General features: G+C 47.1%; 1 protein-coding gene across 1 annotated transcript in view; it reads left to right on the top strand.

The window, feature by feature from the left end:
• PRR19 (proline rich 19) overlaps positions 1 to 18,017 on the top strand; it is a 164,520-nt gene that overhangs the window by 54,477 nt on the left and 92,026 nt on the right. Inside the window, exon 2 of the mRNA XM_085615581.1 lies at positions 9,120 to 9,265. Within this exon, the coding sequence (XP_085471707.1) occupies positions 9,120 to 9,265 (146 nt within the window). The remainder of the gene's footprint in view (positions 1 to 9,119; positions 9,266 to 18,017) is intronic.

Here is an 18,017-nt window from a genome sequence, read left to right as displayed (position 1 = left end):
GCCAACCATTTGATTTTATATTTCTCCATCACAGCCACCCCAAACACCCATGGTCCAACCCCCGCCACAGGAGCTGAAATAATGTAGCCAAAGACCTCTGGACCGACACCCTCAACTCATCCACCTCCAATCTCAATGAGGCTGTTAAAAACGTCAACACATGAATCACAAACTGCGCCAACATAGTCGTGCCCCTCAAGCCATCAGAACATCATCTGCAGTGATCCTCAAGGTTTCTCCTTGAGTCTCACCCTTTTCAACACCTACATGGCCCCATTAGCTTCCCTAGTCAGAGCCCACAGTATAAACCTCATCTCATATGCAGATGATAGGTAGCTCAAACTCTCCCTATCTGCAGACCCTACTAACACCAAAGCAAACTTCCACAGGTGTATGACCAGCTCTGCCACCTGGATGCAGAACAACTTAACACCAACAATACGGGAGTGATGATCTTCGGGACAAACCATCCACCCCTCTCGGAACAATACATGGTGGCCGCAGTGGTCCAAATAGACACAATCAAGAGGTCTGTCAGAAATGGTGTTTGTCAGAAATGGTGTTTGTGGTGGATATACTATGGTGGATCCCTTGATCTGTTGACAGATATCGCACTTAAGGACAAAGCCCTTGGTCTGTTTGGTGAGACCTGGCCACCAATAACTGTGTTTCAATAGAGAAACAGTTGCAGTAATGCCTATGTGTGCTGAACCCAGACCCTCGTATGCATCTAGAATTAATCCTAATCTGCGATCCATGTTTGGTATTACTCTATCCCCCACTCCTGGAATTTAAGCATACAGAATGTTTTGCACATCTAACTTGCAGGAGTACTTGAGTGGAAAACCTTTTGGCAAGGCTGAGCTGTTGTTGCACGTTGCGTTCACAGCTATCATTATCTGTCCGTCTATCCTCGGTCTAGAACGAGTAATTGCAGCAACGACAGCAGTTTGCACTGTCGCCTTGGCAGCTTCATCAGCCAGTGAATCCCCTTCAATGTGCAGGCCAACACGCTGATGAATGTGTGAATTACATGAACCCGTGGCACACCTTTTTTCAGCTCTGTCACTTGTTCCCACAACAACTTGTGTTTTATTGTGCATTTGGAATCCTTAAACCCATTCTGGCTCAAATAGTGTAGATATTCATTGTATGACGGGACACAGTAAAACAAATCACACACAATGAGTGTGGGAAATTCTCGATCCGTATTTTTCAGTGCCAGTATCAGTAGTTTCAGTCTGCCAGCTGTGCTGCACAACCTCCTAGAGCAGGGGTACTCATAGTACGGCCCGCAAGCCTTCCTTGGCGGCCCGCGGACCTTGGAGACATCATATGCCTTTGTGTTTTTTATATCGCTGGTTGCGAGCTATGGGGGCCGGGCGATTCTTTTAAAGAATATTCACTTGTTAATGAGGCTTTGTTGTACTTCACCTCTTCTTAGCGCCCCTGCATCTCCACTCTGATTGAGTGGAGATGCAGGGGCACTAAGAAGAGGTGAAATACAACAAAGCCTCATTAACAAGTGAGTGGTCTTTAAAAGATCTGTGAAGTACTTGGATGCGGCGGCTGTGTGCGTTCCCGGGAAGCTGTCTCAGCGCGGGGTGAAGTGACTGAGGGTGACGAGGACAGCAGGGTAAGGTGATGGAGGGTAGCAGGGGCTGAGGTGACAGCGGGAGGAAGACAGAGTGCGACAGAGGGAGGAAGAGGGAGAGAGAGAGGGAGAGGGGGAAGAGCTTCCCCTGCCATCAGCCTCAAAAACTTGGGGAAAAACAGGGCTGCCCATCACCTGCTTCGGTTCAGGGGGGACGGAGGCTTCCCTTCACCGTACCCTGCCCCCCGCTATAGTGAGGACCCTGAATCAGTGGGGCGTATTGAGGAGGAAGACACTGAAGACGAGAAAGAAAGTGAAGTCGGGGAGCAGGGTTCGCCCCACGTACACTTAAACATACCCAGACGACTCGAGGCTTCCGAGCAGTAGAAAAAGAGGGAGAGCCCCAAGACATCGCCATTGGTGATTTCAGTGAAGATGCCATCCAACGAAAGCCTGAACAATGACCCAACAGCCTGATAACTGTGCTCACAACCTTTGACCCAAACCTTTTGTATTTACCCTTTGTCTTTACCTACATGTGCCACAACAAAGTGATTTTCAACCCTTTTAGTCCATGCCCGGAAACACATCGCAACATTTTAACACAACTTATTTCTGTTCAGATGTACAAATATTTCTTTCCATAGCAATCGGTTCTATAAGCTTTGATTGAGACATTATGTTTCTTATTATTGTGTTTTTCGGAGGTTCTGTTTTACGTCATCTTTTGCTGCATTACAAAAGTCTAAAAACGTTACACTAAAAATATAATTTCTTTCCAATACGTCTTTCTTGAAACTTTATTACATTCAACTGCAAAATCTTTAAAAAAACAGAGGGGGAAGACAGAGAGAGGGAGACAGAGAGAGGGAGAGACGGAGAGAGAGGGAGGGAGAGGGAGGGAGACAGAGTGAGAGGGAGGGAGACAGAGGGAGAACAGAGGAGGAGGGAGGGAGACAGAGAGAGGGAGACAAACAGAGTGAGCGAGACAGGGAGAGAGAGAGGGAGACAGAGAGGGAGAGGGAGGGAGACAGAGAGGGACGGAGACAGAGAGAAAGGGAGACAAGCAGTGATTGAGAGAGAGAGATAGAGGGAGGGAGACGGAGAGAGAGGGAGGGAGAGAGAGAGATTGAGGGAGAGAGAGAGAGAGGGACACAGAGGGAGGGAGACAGACCGAGGCAGACAGAGGGAGGGAGACGGAGTGAGAGGGAGACAGAGAGGGAGGGAGAGGGAGGTAGCGAGACACAGAGAGTGGGAGACACAGAGTGAGTGAGACAGAGTGAGTGAGACAGAGAGGGAGGGAGACAGAGAGAAAGGGAGACACACAGAGTGATGGAGACAGAGGGAGAGAGAGAGATAGAGAGAGGGAGGGAGACGGAGAGAGAGAGAGGGAGAGTGATAGAGAGAAGGAGAGAGAGAGAGAGAGTGAGGGAGGGAGACAGAGAGAGGGAGGGAGGGAGACAGAGCAAGAGATAGATAGATAGATAGATAGATAGATAGATAGATAGATAGATAGATAGATAGATAGATAGATAGATAGATGTGTGAATGCCTGGTCTGGTGGCTCAGTGGACGAAGGTGTCCGCTGCAGGGGCCTGTGTTCAACCTCATGGTCATAGTTTTTTTTGGGGTCTAGCCCCGCCCTCTCCCCCACTGGCCCCGCCCCCACCGGTGCGGCCCTCAGCCAGAAACCACACTGTAAATTTGGCCCCCGAGAGAAAGTTTGTGAGTACCCCTGTCCTAGAGACTGCATCTGTGTATAGCTAGGACAGAACTTGCCTTTGCATACGACCTTTTACAATCACACATGCGGTGCTGTATTACTGTTTACTTCCTACGGCAGACTGAGCAGATCCATCAGTGTAAATGATGTATTCATACTGATCTAGAGGCATTATTTCATTCGGGAGAGGATATTCTTGTTCGCACTGCAGGAATGCTTGTGTTTTTTTATAGCTACTTTTTAATTAAATTTTCCAATTATACAACAGTACAGATCATAGTAAAGATTTATGGTAAGATGAGGTTTCACTTCACACTATTTCTACAGGCGCCTTCACCAATGGTATTATTATGGTACAGCTTCTTGTGTCGATGTATTCTTGCTCATTGCTCCCCCCGCTAGTTCGGTCGCTGGGGAGATACAGATCTCTCCTCAGTATGAGTTCCATTTTCCCCAATTTTTGTCCCATTTTTTAGGACAGCTTCTGCTTTTGAAGACTCCTTTCTCTGCGATCATGCATTTGTCCATATCGTTTGCTCATCCCTTTGCTGTTGGCGTTTCACATGCACGCCATCGCTGTGCTATGTTGTATTTGACTAATGTGTGATCCATTGTTGTTCTACTGTAGTGAGGTCTGTGATATCCCATATATTGAGGATTCCCAACGTGAGTGTTAAATGAATTTCTTTATCTATCACATTTTGCATCTGTCGTGTGGCGTTTTCCCAGAATGGTGCAATGTTTGGGCAGCCCCATATCACATGATCAAATGTTGCCTCCTCTGTACAATAGCTGAGACTTCGTGCGTCCTATTTTAGTCAGTGTGGCCCCGGTTAGGTATGTTCTGTGTAGTATTTTGAGTTGGGTGAGACGGAATTTGAGCGGTATGGCTGCCTCTCGGGGGACATTAGCGCAGATTGCCTCTCATCCTCCTCCAGTAGCCCTATCTTGTCCTACCATCATTCACAGAGTCATTGGAGTAGGTCTGGTAGATTACATTGTTTTTGGTACGTCATCGAGACAGCTTTTTTTTGCTATGGGTTCTGACAGTAGCCTGTCCTCCAATCGGGTGCCTCTGACACCTCACCCTGTGTGGGAATGGTTGTGATAAGTGCATGCTGGATTTGCATGTATTGAACACTTCATGGTAAGCTAACTCATGCTCTTTTTGTAGCCCCGAAAAGCGGAGTATCTTCTCTTTTTTACATAGGTCACCTACAGTGGAGATGCCGTTGGAGTCCCACCTGTCAAACCCTTGCTGTGTACCTAGTGTACCTAGTTGTTGGGCTGTCTACAGTGGCGTGGTTTGGGTTATTTTTCCTTGACATCCAAGTGCTGTGCAACACTCCAGAATCCCTGCAACACTCTCAAGCCTGTGTCCCTTCTAGGGCACATATCTTACCTTAGGGTGCTGGCCTCATGAAACGCTCAGTCCATGTCCTCTCTAGGGCACATATCTTACCTTAGGGTGCTGGCCTCTTAGAATACTGAGTCTGTGTCCACTCTATGGCACATAACTTACCTTAGGGTGCTGGCCTCTTAGAACACTGAGTCTGTGTCCTCTCTAGGGCACATATCTTACCCTAGGGTGCTGGTCTCTTAGAAAACTCAGTCCGTGTCCTCTCTAGAGCTCCACTTACCTTAGGGTGCTGGTCTCTTAGAACACTCAGTCTGTGTCCTCTCTAGTGCACATAACTTACCTTAGGGTGCTGCCCTCTTAGAACACTCAGTCCTTGTCCTTTCAAGGGCACATATCTTACCTTAGGGTGCTAGTTTCTTAGAACACTCAGTCCTTGTCTTCTCTAGGGCACATGTCTTACCTTAAGGTGCTGGCCTCTTAGAACATTCAGTGTGTGTCCTCTCTTGGGCACATATCTTAACTTACGGTGCTGGCCTCATGGAACACCTAGTCTTTGTCCTCTCTAGGGCACACATCTTACCACAGGGTGCTGGCCTCATGGAACACTCAGTCGTGTCCTCTCTAGGGCACATATCTTACCGTAGGGTGCTGGTCTCTTAGAACACTCAGTCCGTGTCCTCTCTAGGGCTCCACTTACTTTAGGGTGCTGGTCTCTTAGAACACTCAGTCCATGTCCTCTTTAGGGCTCACCTTACCGTAGGGTGCTGGTCTCTTAGAACACTCAGTCTGTGTCCTCTCTAGGGCACATATCTTACCTTAGGGTTCTGGCCTCTTAGCACACCCAGTCTGTGTCCTCTCTAGTGCACATATCTTACCGTAGGGTACTGGTCTCTTAGAACTCTCAGTCCGTGTCCTCTCTAGGGCACATATCTTACCTTAGGGTGTTAGAACACTCAGGCGTGTCCTCTATAGGGCGCATATCTTACCTTAGGGTTCTGGCCTCTTAGCACACCCAGTCTGTGTCCTCTCTAGTGCACCTATCTTACCGTAGGGTACTGGTCTCTTAGAACTCTCAGTCCGTGTCCTCTCTAGGGCACATATCTTACCTTAGGGTGTTAGAACACTCAGGCGTGTCCTCTATAGGGCGCATATCTTACCTTAGGGTTCTGGCCTCTTAGCACACCCAGTCTGTGTTCTCTCTAGTGCACATATCTTACCTTAGTGTGCTGGTCTCCTGGAACACTCAGTCTGTGTCCTCTCTAGGGCACATATCTTACCTTAGGGTACTGGTCTCCGGGAACACTCAGTCTGTGTCCTCTCTAGGGCACATAACTTACCTTAGGGTGCTGGCCTCTTAGAACACTCAGTCTGTGTCCTCTCTAGGGCACATATCTTACCTTAGGGTACTGGTCTCTTGGAACACTCAGTCCTTGTCCTCTATAGGGCACATAACTTACCTTAGGGTGCTGGCCTCTTAGAACACTCAGTCTGTGTCCTCTCTAGGGCACATATCTTACCTTAGGGTACTGGTCTCCTGGAACACTCAGTCCTTGTCCTCTATAGGGCACATAACTTACCTTAGGGTGCCGGCCTCTTAGAACACTCAGTCTGTGTCCTCTCTAGGGCACATATCTTACCTTAGGGTGTTAGAACACTCAGGCGTGTCCTCTATAGGGCGCATATCTTACCTTAGGAGTCTTGCCTCTTAAAACACCAAGTCCATGTCCTCTCTAGGGCACATATTTTACTTTAGAGTGCTGGTCTCCTGGAACACCCAGTCCTTGTCCTCTCTAGGGCACATAACTTACCTTAGGGTGCTGCCCTCTTAGAACACTCAGTCCTTGTCCTTTCTAGGGCACATATCTTACCTTAGGGTGCTAGTTTCTTAGAACACTCAGTCCGTGTCTTCTCTAGGGCACATCTCTTACCTTAGGGTGCTGGTCTCTTAGAACACTTAGTCTGTATCCTCTCTTGGGCATATATCTTACCTTAGGTTGCTGGCCTCCTAGAACACTCAGCCTGTGTCCTCTCTAGGGCACATATCTTACCTTAGAGTGCTGGTCTCCTGGAACACTCAGTCCTTGTCTTCTTTAGAGCACATAACTTACCTTAGGGTGCTTGCCTCTTAGAACGCTCAGTCCTTGTCCTCTCTAGGGCACATATCTTACCTTAGGGTGCTAGTTTCTTAGAACACTCAGTCCGTGTCCTCTCTAGGGCACATATCTTACCTTAGGGTGCTGGCCTCATAGAACACTCAGTCCTTGTCCTCTCTAGGGCACATATCTTACCTTAGGTTGCTGGCCTCTTAGAACACTCAGTGCGTGTCCTCTCTAGGGCACATATCTTACCTTAGGTTGCTGGCCTCTTAGAACACTCAGTGCGTGTCTTCTCTAGGGCACATATCTTACCTTAGAGTGCTGGCCTCATGGAACATTCAGTCTGTGTCCTCTCTAGGGCACATATCTTACCTTCGGGAACTGGTATCCTGGAACACTCAGTCCGTGTCCTCTCTAGGGCACATAACTTACCTTAGGGTGCTGGCCTCTTAGAACATTCAGTCTGTGTCCTCTCTAGGGCACATATCTTACCTTAGGGTACTGGCCTCCTGGAACACTCAGTCCTTGTCCTCTATAGGGCACATATCTTACCTTAGAGTGCTGGCCTCATGGAACATTCAGTCTGTGTCCTCTCTAGGGCACATATCCTACCTTCGGGAACTGGTCTCCTGGAACACTCAGTCCTTGTCCTCTCTAGGGCACATAACTTACCTTAGGGTGCTGGCCTCGTGGAACATTCAGTCTGTGTCCTCTCTAGGGCACATGTCTTACCTAAGGGTGCTGGCCTCATGGAACATTCAGTCTGTGTCCTCTCTAGGGCACATATCCTACCTTCGGGAACTGGTCTCCTGGAACACTCAGTCCGTGTCCTCTCTAGGGCACATATCTTACCTTCGGGAACTGGTCTCCTGGAACACTCAGTCCTCGTCCTCTCTAGGGCACATAACTTACCTTAGGGTACTGGTCTCCTGGAACACTCAGTCCTTGTCCTCTATAGGGCACATATCTTACCTTAGGGTGCTGGCCTCTTAGAACACTCAGTCCTTGTCCTCTGTAGGGCACATATCTTACCTTAGGGTGCTGGCCTCCTAGAACACTTAGTCCGTTTCCTCTCTAGGGCACATATCTTACCTTAGGGTGCTGGCATCATGGAACATTCAGACTGTGTCCTCTCTAGGGCACATATCTTACTTTAGGGTGCTGGCCTCCTGGAACACTCAGTCCTTGTCCTCTCTAGGGCACATATCTTACCTTAGGGTACTGGTCTCCTGGAACACTCAGTCCTTGTCCTCTCTAGGGCACATAACTTACCTTAGGGTGCTGGCCTCTTAGAACACTCAGTCTGTGTCCTCTCTATGGCACATATCTTACCTGAGGGTGCTAGTTTCTTAGAACATTCAGTCCGTGTCCTCTCTAGGGCACATACCTTACCTTAGGGTGCTGGCCTCATGGAACATTCAGTCTGTGTTTTCTATAGGGCACATATCTTACCTTGGGGTGCTGGCCTCATGGAACATTCAGTCTGTGTCCTCTCTAGAGCACATATCTTACCTTAGGGTGCTGGCCTCATGGAACCTTCAGACTGTGTCTTCTCTAGGGCATATATTTTACCCTAGGGTGCTGGCCTCATGGAACATTCAGTCTGTGTTTTCTATAGGGCACATATCTTACCTTAGGGTGCTGGCCTCATGGAACCTTCAGTCTGTGTCTTCTCTAGGGCATATATCTTACCCTAGGGTGCTGGCCTCATGGAACATTCAGTCCGTGTCCTCTCTAGGGCACATATCTTACCCTAGGGTGCTGGCCTCATGGAAACTTCAGACTGTGTCTTCTCTAGGGCATATATCTTACCCTAGGGTGCTGGTCTCATGGAACATTCAGTCTGTGTTTTCTATAGGGCACATATCTTACCTTGGGGTGCTGGCCTCATGGAACATTCAGTCTGTGTCCTCTCTGGGGCACATATCTTACCTTAGGGTGCTGGCCTCATGGAACCTTCAGACTGTGTCTTCTCTAGGGCATATATCTTACCTTAGGGTGTTGGCCTCATGGAACCTTCAGACTGTGTCTTCTCTAGGGCATATATCTTACCTTAGGGCGCTACCTCATGGAACCTTCAGTCTGTGTCTTCTCTAGGGCATATATCTTACCTTAGGGTGCTACCTCATGGAACCTTCAGTCTGTGTCTTCTCTAGGGCATATATTTTACCCTAGGGTGCTGGCCTCATGGAACATTCAGTCTGTGTCCTCTCTGGGGCAGATATCTTACCTTGGGGTGCTGGTCTCATGGAACATTCAGTCTGTGTCCTCTCTGGGGCACATATATTACCTTAGGGTGCTTGTCTCTTAGAACACTGAGACCGTGTCTTCTTGTCCTGTGTGCAGGTGACCATTGCCCTGGCAGCAGTAGCAGTCGTTGCCGAAATGACCAGTGCCGGCACCCCCATGTGAAGAGGATGAGACAGCAGAGTCCTCTATTGGCTTTCTGTGAAGCCCCACAGTCTTGCAGCACTCCATCACGGCCACAGAGCGTGAGTATCTTCCAGAAGTTAACAAAGTAAGGCTGAGTGGACAGGAGGAGTTAGGCTGCTGCGTTGATGCCTTGCGTTGCAATGTATTGTGTCATGGGCATGTTTTTTTTGTACAGCACAACACTCATCAGCAATGGTGTCTTAGTGCTGTGCTGCTGACTCTACTTATAAACTCAGGTGATTTGTGGCATAGAGAAAGAACAACGTATTTAAAAGCTGTCCTGCCAAAGAAGTAAAACTGGATGCCCATTTGAGAGTGGTTACAATATGGAACAACTTGTGAAAAGTGTCTCCCAGTTCCTCAATGTGTATATCTGTGTTCATTTAGAGGATTTTGAATACTCTTTAGCCTGCTATTGTAAGTTCACTTGCACAGCTGATTAATTTCACAGTGACAGGCAGTGGTACCTTCCATAGATGCACATGTTGTGGCTAACTGTATCTCATTATCAGGAGACAGACTGAAAACCTATGCAAGAGACCAAGACTGGAAAACCACAGGGAGAGGACAGTAGCTTATTTTCCTCAGACTTCAGATACAGCATTTCTGCTATTCAAAATACTCTTGTTAGGTTTAATAGACTAAACTCTCGCTCCATGTATGATAAGAATCTAGCCCACAAAAAGGGCACACATGACTGCGGACTTGCCTCTTAGTTCACTAATAGCATTGTCATCAGGGCGGGTGCGAGAATGTTTCTCAGTTCATTGTTAAAAACTCACTTGTAATAAATATATTACTAAAGCATGATGTGGTAGCGTACTGCGGTTACAAACAGCACATTTTCCATTTCCCACTAACATGCAGTTTTACTGATAAAACGATATAGTGTATAGAAAACAATCAGTGGAGTTTGGGTTTCTGCAAAATTATTTATCATTTGCACATCACCAACTAGTGTTCTTATTTGTGTTCATGCTTTCCCATTTTTTTCCATCACAGTTACAAAAATGTGCTTTCATAATTACTGAAATATATTTTGAAATGTTTGTATAGTCCATTGACTAGCTATTCAAATGTTGTGTGTTAGAAAAAACTGACATCTTACAGCCTTTCATTTCACACTCTGTTTAGCAGGTTTGTCAGACAGTTCGCTTTATAAAATCCTCGAACTTTGCAGTCAGAGAAAGGAAACACCAACCTCCAGAATAAAATAAGCAGCAAATTGTAAGAAGACATAAGCTGTCATTATACTTCTGTCTCTCAGAGTAAATGTAACAAGATAAAAAACAAGATTTAAGGGCATCTTTATTGCTCATTCACTTTCTGAGTGAACAGAACACCTGTTCTTTGTCAGATCACCAGAACGGGCCAGTAAGCCCTAAAAATTGCTCGCCCTGATAAAATCTGATTCACCATAGCGAGTGGGTGAATAGATTTCTCGAGGCCTGATCCATGGCCTCCAGGGTACATCATCAACGCACCCTCTGTAAATTTATATGTAGAGTGATGCATCATAGATTGAGAATCTATTGGGGATGTCAAGACAGGGCACCACAGGAAGAGGACAGTAGCTTATTCTTCTCAGACATCCAATGCCAGTGCTGCATCTATGGCCCTCAGGGCCAATCATCAAGAGCATTCTTTAGAGATTCACATGATGGGATCATAGTTATTTCGATACATCACACGCAGAACCTCTTTCATTTAAACTCGTAAGATGTTCTGGTGGAAGATCACTGTGCTTCTTGTAAATATAGTCCAGTGGCAATTTAAAATCCCCATACTGTGTGGATTTAGTTCAGCAATGGACTGTTGGCATGCAGGAATTGACTCAGAGTACAGGAGAGCTGATCTGCACAGCAGCTTCCTGTCTGGCAGCTTGGACAGATGTAGAAGGCCCATGAACCACCACTTAAATGGCCACTGCGGGGCGATCAGGATTGGTCTGGCTTTCCAATGGTACAGTTTGATAAACACATTCAGCAGCCTCTGTGACAAGTCTTATCTAAAGGGCATTCCCCTTCGATTGTGGTAGATTGTAACTAGAGATTTTGTGTGAGCATTTCTTGTTTCCTACTTCTGCGAATAAGTCTAGTTGCGGATAGCCTTAATCATGAAAGACACTTTGCAGCACTTCGTGTTTGTTAACCCACTCATGGTTTTTATGGTATGGCCTTCTGAGTGAGTCCTCTTCTGCATCCTGGAACCCTGGCAAATAACCACTGGGATGTGCAAGTCTTTTGTTCTAAGCCATTTCTAGATGGTTTGTGCTTCCAGGCATAGTGGTCTGGCATGACTCCCTCCCTGCCTTTTCAGATATTATATCGTTGTTGTGTTGTCCTTCTAAACAAGCAGGAACTTTGTCTTTAAAGACAAAAGGAAGACATTCAATTCCAAGAAGTTGATAGGTTAGGTCCTTCCCTTCTTCGACCATGTTCATTGAACCTGGAAGTGACCTATATGTGCACCCCATCTTTGAAGGGAAGTTTCTGATGGATACTGTTAACTGCAGATTCTTCACCTTTAGAATATCCCAGTTCACCTGACTGTAACTGAAAATGTTCTTAATGGACCTGTGTGCTGCTAGGTGGCACCATGCGAAACTGTGATGGCTTCGTTTCACCCTGGAAGTGATGGAGCAAATCTGTATATGAGCACCACCTCTGCACGCCGAAATCAGTTCCTTCCTTTTCACACCTTCAAAGACGGAATTAAGCGCTCATCTAAACCTACAGGATTCAGACTGTGCCCTGACTGTCGTAAACAGATGTCAGTGATGGACCCGCATGATGTGTGCCTTCGGTTCCTGGGCTCTGGGCATTACTTCTAGTCATGCAATGTACGGTGCCAAACATTGCATAAATCTGCTCCAAGTTGAGAGCTTGGACCTGCTCCCACTCTCGATGCCTATCCCGAGACAGATTCTCTGCATGGTGGAAATTCCAAGTCGAAGAGAAATACAAGAAGGCAAAATGGGATTTGACCCCATCCTGCCACTCTCTATCAAAAGAAAAGTCACAAGGGTGTTAGGGTCCCAATATGTCTCGCTCCTGATCCCTACTGGAGGAGCCCATTCTGCAAGTGCTCATGATCCACCCGTGTTCTCTGGGCCATTGGCTACGCAAGCATGCCACCCAGGCCCAAGCGGTCGGTAGGGACCTCAAGTTTGGTTTCAGTTGATGTATCCGTCCTCAGCACTGTCTGAGCCCCTCAAACCGAACTCAGCTTCTATGCTGTCTCCATTGCCGACTTCCATTGTATCTCCAAGACCTGCATCAGTCCCGCTTTCATCATCACCCATGCTGACGCTGCCAACACATGAAGGGAATCTAGGGCCAACTCCAGTGTCTCTTCACCTACCAAACCCATCTCGATCACAACCGATGTTGTTCTTCAGTCCACTCCAGAGCACCTGCTTCCTGCACAACCTGATTCTCACAGTATTGAGCCACTACCACAGAGCTCTCCTCACAGGCTTCATCATCATTTTGGTTCCAATTCAGACCAAAGTTTACCTCCCGGAGATGAAAATGGTGATGGTGGGGATGGTTTGCACACAAATTATAAAGATGACAGGGTATATATGGACCTACAGGAGGTTTGGTACTTTTCTGGTAAAGGGTTGTTAGCTACCATCCAGTGCTTCTTTTGCTGTGGTCGTTCAACCTGTTGCTGTGATCCTGGACCTAAAACTGCCTTCTATTAAGGTTAAAACAAATGTCCTTTCAGTTTGGGTCTTATTCATCTGAGCTCTTACTTCCAATCAACGAACCTCTAACTGATTGGATAGATTGGATAGATCCCTGTATGTACGTTTTAGACTTGGGTCCCTCCCCCTCAACTGTGTGACTGCTGGCTGGAAGGGATCTTTACCTTCATCTGTTGGTTGTCCGAGCTGTACAGCACCCAAAGAGTCCATTCCCCATTTTCTATTTGCCTGCTACCACTATCGAAGACCAAGAGCTAAATGGCTGCGTCCGATTTGTAGAATGCTCGGATGCCGGGACTATCGTATTGTGCTACGCATTCTGCAAACTGATACCTCGTCTCTCACCATTGTCTGCGGTATTGCCAAATATCTGGGCTGTGCTTGGCTGTTGCGAAAGAAAAAAAATTCCCCTTAATTGCACTGATCTACTTCTGCGATTTGTTCTTATTGCACTTTAACGAACTCCAGGCCACCAAGCACCTTGTCTTTGTTTTTATATGCTGTTCTTAACCATTCTTTTAACCTTTTTAGATGTACCTATGATCAATTGTTGTTTTTTTTTATTGTCTAACTTGATCCTTTTTTATTACTGTATGTTGTGCTTTTATGATATTTTGTATCGAATAAAGCTTTACCTACCTACCTAACTGATAATGTGGTGGGCACCTGGTCTAAACCTTTTGCTTACCCACAGGTGAACAGACAGGTAACCAGACGCCAGGGGCCCCTGACTTTCTGATCCAGCATCTGACTCCAGAAAGTCTGATGGGCCTATCTCCCACCAGCATGATGGACCCCAATTAATTCCCTATGACCCCCTCTTCCTATTTGGACAGGGTTTCAGAGAGGATTGAGGCATTCAGGAAATGTGTTCTCTTCAGCTATCTTTGCCTTGAGGTCGGTCCGCACAATTTGCCTTCTAGGCCAATATACAGATGCTTTTTGGGAATGTGGTGCTTCCTTTCTTGTGTTGATGTGATCCCAGGGATTTCAGATATTTAGCCATCCCTTATTGTTATGCCTTTGGAGGTACTCCTCCTGTTAGGACCTTGAGCGTCTCAGGACAGAGCAGGCCAGAATCCACGGGAGCGAAGATGATGTCTTCCCTCTCCCCAGAGACCACTCACCCCAGCTAAGTAAACAGCATAAGAGGGGAGTAATATCTGAGGGGCGAGGAGACCGGAATGAGCCACCAGGAAGGTTCTTGTGGGTTCTGTGGGGAGATGGACCATGCGATAAAGAAACCTGTAGCAAGACAGAAAAACATATACAGGGCATAGGTTAAGAAAATAACTACTTCTTATATCTATATTCTCAACCCCTCTATAAAGCAATCTTGTGTACTTTCAACACTTACACATACTCTCCTGATAGAAGTTTTTGGTCTGTGGATTGTTCAATGGTCAACCTTCCAAACAATAATGAATAGATAGTACTCATATGGTGTGCCCACAGATAGTCATCAGAATATAATGCAGAACATCCGCAAAGAAAGTAATCAAGGCGCACTAGAGTTTGCTGTGTTTAGTTCATAGCCCATTAATAATCAGGTGAGCAAATAAAAAAAAGGTGCACCAAAAATAAAGGCTCCGCAGTAGCTTTCCAGAACAACTGTGGAGAAATATCCGACTGAGAAATGAACCCAAAAATACAAGGCAGCAATAGAAACTGTACTTGCGGTTGAAATGAAGATAGGAACAATTGTAGGCGCTTCCTAGCGCGAGTTGACCTGCTGGTGTCCTGTGAAGACGTAGTCCCCACTCAGCACCCACACATCATAGTCTTTGTAGCAAAGCTCCTTCAGACCAAAGGAGCAGAGTCCAGTGTAACGCGACCTCGCGCTGACTATTGCAAGGCAAGTCAAAGAAAAAACGGGTCCTCGCTTCCGAGGTCAATTAGGACAGGTAGTACACGGGGCAGCTCTCACAAGGCGTTCAGCGCACCTCGCGCTAGCGGTATCAATAAAGTACAAAAAAAAAGGCAAGGGATCAGATAGCGCGTCCTTGTGCTTCAACTTATAACTAACTGTACCAGTCCTCATGCAAAACAGAGCGTCCTCGCTCTCGATATCATAAGGTTTAAGGGAAACAAGAGTCTTCTTTCTCCACGAAGAAACAATGCAGCGAACATCGACGGAACTCGATCCAAGAACAAGGTGTGGCTCAACTCCAGGAAACAAAGCCAAGCACCTGGAAGTCATCTCGGTGCGCTTATAAGCGTGCTCAGGTCAGCTGCTGAATTCCCAGTGCATTGTTGGAAGTACACAATCTTGCTACCCTCCTAGTGCATTATGGGACATGGGGTTTTGGTAGGATATAACACCTCCTATTTTCTGAAAAAGCTGACTCCGGGTAGAACATTTTAAGGAGAGTCATGCCACAGTGCGTTCATAGGACTCTCCACCCCTGCTAGACTGTGCTACCACCAGTTCCAGTGTCAGCCTTTCTGAGACTACTCAAGATTGTTCACGTGCAGGCAGTACCAAGCCCCTCCAACCCTGCTACAGTCACCTGTTTTTTTGGGACAGGGATCAAGCAGGCACCGTACAAGTCATTAAGGACACCGATCTTGATTGCCCAACTCCAAGCTGCCAAGCTATTTTATTTTGTCCATAGCGGCGCAGACACAGCCAGTGGGAGGCAGGATACATCACTTACTTCCATGTTGGCACGCCATCACATCATTCAGATTGGCCCTATGCTATGCCCTTCCATTCATTTTCAACTTATCACAGCTTCCTCCCACCTCAGAGCGGCTTTTAGAGGAGTGAATTTACATCTTGGTGTAAGAGGAGAGTGCTCTACTTTCCAGAGGAGCCATTGAGAAGGTTCTCTTCCAGGGGATCCTCATCAATAGTCATAAGCACTGAATATTCCCGCCCATGTGCGGGGACCCCGGAAATAATAAAATTATATATGTAAAAACATACATATATACAGCTCTGTATATGTATAAACATATATCATTTTTTCCAAGCAAATGCAGCTCTCATAAAAGGCTAGGCAATGTAAATATACACATCCAATAACACACATATATATATAATTATATATATATAAAGGTATAACAATACACCTAAATCTCTTTTTTTTTTTTTTTTTTTTTTAATGAGGCAAACACTCATGAGAAAGCAAAAAATAAAGAGAACGAACTGTGGAAAAACACAGATGTACAACACATTGCCAGCCTGCAGGCTGCATTGCAATATAATACCATAGAGACTAAAAAGCCCTGTACAGGTAAAAACTGGCACCGTGCCTTTAAGGCAGCCCTGACTTCCATATCCCATCATGCCACAGGGGTGACAGTTAGGTCAGTTGTTCTTTCCGGCTCCTTCAGTCAGGACCCTGGAATTCAGCTCTCTTCTTTTTTGACTCTTTAGTCAAGAATTATTACAACTTAAAACATTTTTGGACTTCTTCTTATAACATCTGTGAGGAAGTTAGTATCCTGTGTTTTTCTGACTGATTTTTTGCTGTTTTGTCAGAAAAATGCCTTCTTTATTTGTTCCATGTCCATCTTGTGGAAAAAAGAAGGCTGCTTCAGACACACATGAGGTGTGTATTATCTGTCTGCCGGACTCTCACTCTCCAGCAACATGCCATCATTGTGAAGACCTTTCCAAAAGGACTTTAAAGGAGAGGGAGAGGATTAGGCTGTATGGCCTAGCAGAACGGTCGACGTCGAAGCAGTTGGTCCCTGTTTGCTCCCCATCGACGTCGGGCTCGGCGTCGAAGACTCCAGCGGCGGGATCGTCGCGGAGAGGTGAGGAGTCAAGGGGAAGTCATGCTGCAAAGAGAAAATCGTCGTCGACTTTAGATTCAGCGTCGAAGCGGATGCGTTCGACGTCGACGGCGTCTAAAAGCTCGGCGTCGAGGACTCGGCGCCACAGTTCAACGTCGAAAAAGCATCTGTCGACGTCAAGAGAAGATCGATCGACGTCTGCACAGAGATATCGTTCGTCGTCGAAAGAAAGACATCGTTCGACGTCGAGGTCGGCGAGACATCATTCGACGTCGCGAGAAGTACGTAGGCGATCTCCACAGTCGACGTCAAGACCAAGATCGCCGTCAAGATCAAGATCGCCGTCGAGGAAACATCGTTCGACGGCGAAGAGGCTTTCGACGTCGTCGGAGCATTCGACGTCGAGACAGAAGTCTCCGTCAGGAGTGACGTCGAGGCAGACGCCTCCGTCAGGGCCGACGTCGAGGCAGGAGCCTCCGTCGGAGTCGACGTCGAGGCAGAGGCCTCCGTCGGAGTCGACGTCGAGGCAGAAGCCTCCGTCGGAGTCGACGTCGAGGCAGGTGCCTCCGTCGGAGTCGACGTCGAGGCAGGTGCCTCCGTCCTCACAGGTCTCCAAAGCTTTGGTGAGGTACATGAAGTCTCCGTCGAAGATAATCTCGACGTCGAGACAAGAAGCTCGGAGCCTCGAACATGCGAGTCAAAGATCTCCGGTGATAGGCCTATCACCATCGAGGCAGCCCTCTGTTGAGGGTACGCAGGAGGTGTCACATATTCGCCTCACGATTCGACCAGTCTCAAGGCGAAAATCTCCTCATAGACTGATATATACTACTCCTGAGTCACCGCGTCTCATATCGATCTCGCCTTCAGGATCAGAGGGCTCAGGTTCAAGATCCGAATCACCAGAGCTTGTGCATCAATCTCCAATACCTGCAAGAGAAAGTTCGCAGGAGGAGGACAATGCGGTACCTCAAAGTCCCGTAAGGGAGATGCCTCAGGACCCTGCTATGCCAGACGCAATAAAGGCATCGCTAACAAGAATAAGGGGCGTGGTATTCCCAGCGACACCGATCAGACCAAGATCTCGAGAAAGAGAATCCCGAAGTCACTCTCGAGCACCAAGAAGGCGATCTAGGTCTCCCTCCCGCAAAAGAGAGTCGACCAGATCAGAGAAAAGGCGTCGTAGAACCCCTTCTACCTCCCCTTCTTCCAGATCATCCAAAAGGGATTATTCACCGACACTCTCGGTTCAGGAGACCACTTCATCCATAATCTTTGAAACTCTTCATGAACGCACAGTGTCACGCCCGTTGTTGCCATTAGTCCCCGGTTTGTTACAACCGGTAATGGATATT

This window comes from Triturus cristatus, chromosome 7 (assembly GCF_964204655.1).
Source record: "Triturus cristatus chromosome 7, aTriCri1.1, whole genome shotgun sequence".
NCBI classification, from domain to species: domain Eukaryota; kingdom Metazoa; phylum Chordata; class Amphibia; order Caudata; family Salamandridae; genus Triturus; species Triturus cristatus.
This window is presented reverse-complemented; position numbering and strand designations above follow the sequence as displayed.